Source organism: Echinops telfairi, unplaced genomic scaffold, assembly GCF_000313985.2.
Source record: "Echinops telfairi isolate 266 unplaced genomic scaffold, ASM31398v2 ScPeMD7_7457;HRSCAF=8495, whole genome shotgun sequence".
Taxonomy (NCBI): Eukaryota; Metazoa; Chordata; class Mammalia; order Afrosoricida; family Tenrecidae; genus Echinops; species Echinops telfairi.
Window position 1 is genome coordinate 46,271,714 of NW_022111357.1, and position 3,266 is coordinate 46,274,979.

General features: G+C 54.6%; 1 protein-coding gene across 1 annotated transcript in view; it reads left to right on the forward strand.

The window, feature by feature from the left end:
* The first annotated feature begins 292 nt into the window (after nt 1-292).
* Nucleotides 293-3,266, forward strand: part of UNC13A (unc-13 homolog A) — a 97,167-nt gene continuing 94,193 nt past the window's right edge. Inside the window, exon 1 of the mRNA XM_045299252.1 lies at nt 293-442. Within this exon, the coding sequence (XP_045155187.1) occupies nt 293-442 (150 nt within the window). The remainder of the gene's footprint in view (nt 443-3,266) is intronic.

Below are 3,266 nucleotides of genomic sequence, written 5' to 3' on the forward strand. Positions count from 1 at the left end.
CTGGCTCCGCCCCTAAGGGGGTGGGGCCGAGCCGGCTAAAGACCCCGCCCTGAAACCCCCTCCCGCCGCTGTCATCCCTTCAGGCCCTTTGAGATCTTGGAGCAGAGGGCATCCGTGGGGTGGGGGGGGCTGATTCCCGGGTCCGCTCACCTGGGCTGACCCTTCATTCATTCAACACGCGCTGGCCACCATTGCCACGGCGGGGGCTGTGTCTCTGCCCCAAACGGAACTCATCTTTGAAGTAAGGGCTTTGAGGGATACCTGGGCGTGTGCCAGCAGTGGGTGGTGGGGCATGCCAGGCAAACAGTATAATCGTGCCCCCTCCCCTGAGGAACCGGAAGCTTTAGCGGGAGGGAAGTGCAAGTACACGCGCGCTCGAGACCGGCTGAGCGCTCAGATCTGCAGCCAGGCCGCGCACTTCGCCTGGACCTACTGTGTGCCGGTACCTACTCGCTGCCATGCAGTCGTGCCGGCCCATAGCCACCCTGTAGGACGGCGTAGAACTGCATCTGTGGGTTTCCACGACGAATTCGTTCCGGCCGTAGAGCCACTGGTGATTGTCAAACGCAGCCCTCAGGGGTAGCCCACCTCGCCCCCCATCCCTCTGCCCTGCCAGGGCTCCTTTATTTCATTGGCTGACTGAAATCTCAAACCTGGAGTAGGTCCTGTTATTCTGCACCCCCTCCATAATATATATATATATGTATGTATGTATGTATATATATATCCGTTTTATTGGCACCTCATCCACCTATGATACATTTCAATAGTTCAGGCATATAAAGAAGAGCTGTACAAACATTGCCACAATCAATTTTAGAACAGTTTCTTCTTCCTTGTACTCATTAGTGGGATTATTATTTTTTAATTGTGGCCAAAATATACACAACAAAACATCCTCCACTTCGACAACTTCTACATGTCTAATTCATGCTGTGGATTATACTCTTCGTATTGTACAACCAAGATGGATAGCCTTTTCCAAATTATGCATATTCTGGCCATTTTAGTGGAGAGAAAACTGAGGCTGGAGAGAGAGAGTCAGCAGACCCATAAGTGGAAGAGCCACGATTTCATCCCAGTCTTGGAAGTACCGATTGACTCATAAGCAAAGCCTCCCCCAACAACCTCATTCCTGTCCACCACTCCAAACAAAAAACAAAAAACATCATGTTGCGTCAGACTTTTGGACAGTCATTCATGCTCAGGAAGGGCTGGGCTGTCTCTCTTGGGAGTGAGCTCCTAGTCTCCGGAGGTATCCAAAGCAAATCGGGGCAGAAATAGACAATGTCTGGGAAGTGGGATCAGCCTCCAGCTGTTCCGCATAGCTGGGTTCTTCAGCCCCACTTCCTCCCTGGCCTGTGTCTAATGGTGTCTGGCCACGTGGGCCCACCTCCTAGTCCACTTCCCCTCTCTCTGGCCCCCCGCATCCTTCCACTGCCCCTGTCCCTCCCCCTTGGCTCCTCTCCCCGAATCCTGCCTGTGAATTTCCCGCTTATGTCTCAGCAATAATGGGGACAGGCGTGTCTGTGTCAGGTTGCTGCCTCTCTGGCCTGCCTGGAAACTCATTGGAGGCCAGACCACCTCTCTAGCCCCTGACCGTGTGCAGGACAAGACTGGCCATTTGAGAAGGCATAATGAAGGTACAGGGGTGGGGTGGGGGGAGCCCATTCAGTCAGGATTCCTTGTCCTTTTTAACGGGATGCTTTAGTTTCCTAATGCTGCAGTCTCTTCCCACCACATGTTCAAAGTACACGAGAGCCTTCTGCCTGGGCTTCTATCCAAACAAATCTGTTTGTTTTGTTGCTTGTTGTTGTGTGTGTGTGAGAGAGAGAGAGATCAGGAGAGACCAACCCCTGGAAGGACAGGGAAATGCGTGGACACGTGGAAGGACAGTGAAAAAGACCCCCTGTCCTTCTGAGAAGAAGTGGCTCCTGAGATGAGCTGGACAGACATAGTGGCGGCAACAATGGGCTCAAGACTCACCGCCGCGGAGTCCGATCCGACTCGCAGTGACCCTGTAGGACAGAGTAGAATTGCCCTTGTGGGGTTTCTGAAGACTGTCTCTTTCCTGGAGGAGAACACCTCATCTGTCTCCCAAGGAGCAGCTGGTGGTTTCGAACGGTTAACCTCTCAGTTAGCCGCCCAAGGCGCTACCCACTACACCATCGGGGCTCAAACGTGAGGACAGTCGTGAGGCTGGGGCAGGACGGGCCGTGTTTTGTTCTGCGGTCCAGGGGTTGCCAGGAGGGGGAACCGGCCTGGGTGCAGCCTCAGACAAGCCACAGCGATGCTGCTGTGCAGAAGCACCACGAGGGGGCGCGCCTGCGCGAGCAGAGTTGCATTTGCGCACAGTTCTGGGGCTGGAAGTTCGAATTCAGGCTGCCAGCAAGAGAAGACGCCCAGGGACGTTCTCTTTCCGCTCCGGTCAACGCCGAATTCCTGGCTTCGGTGTGAGCGCCGCACGCTGCGCAAACTCCCCTCCATGTGTGCCAACGTCTCTGTTCCTAACCTGCTCAATTTATGTCTCAGAAGTGAGGCTGGGGGAGATGCACCTTGCAGCAACACGGCCTGGAGATCAGAACGGAGAAACCCCTGTTCCCGGTGAGCGCGCAGCCACAGGGTTAGGGTACCAATAGATTCGGGGAGACACAATTCAATCCAAAGCAGAGGGCCAGGCTTCAAACACAGGACCTGGGGGGCTGGAATCCTTGCCCTTCCCTCTGCCCAAGGCCGTGGGTATGCGTTTTGGGGTATTAATTGGAGTTAGTTAGGAAGGGTCTGAGATGTGCAGATGCGTCCTGTGTCCTGGGTGCCACTTGCAGGGGGCACCACTGGGCGTTGCTATGAACCTGCAGGTGTCTGAATTCAGGGTGTGGCACGGGTGAGCCCCTCCAGAGTTAAGGGAGGCATTTTCCTTACCTCCCCCAGCGTCTGGGGGTTTCCAGGGCTTTCTGTGCAGTTTCTATGGCTCAACGTGCTTCTTCAAGTTCAGTAGACATAGCATCATCATAAGGTAAAGGGTGTATGTCATAAGAAGGAACACGTGCCAAGTCCACGGCCAGAGGAGGCACAGTGACATGCCACGGCCCCACAAATGCAAAATGTGCCTGGCTAAGGTCGCCTTATAAGACAGGGGAAGGCGTTTCTGCTGAGCGTGGCCACCACGAATATCCACTCAATGTGAAATTGAGGTGGGTAGGGAGTGCAACGTAGAGACGGCCCCTCAGCTCGGCCTCCTCACCGAACCCCTGGGGAGCAATTTC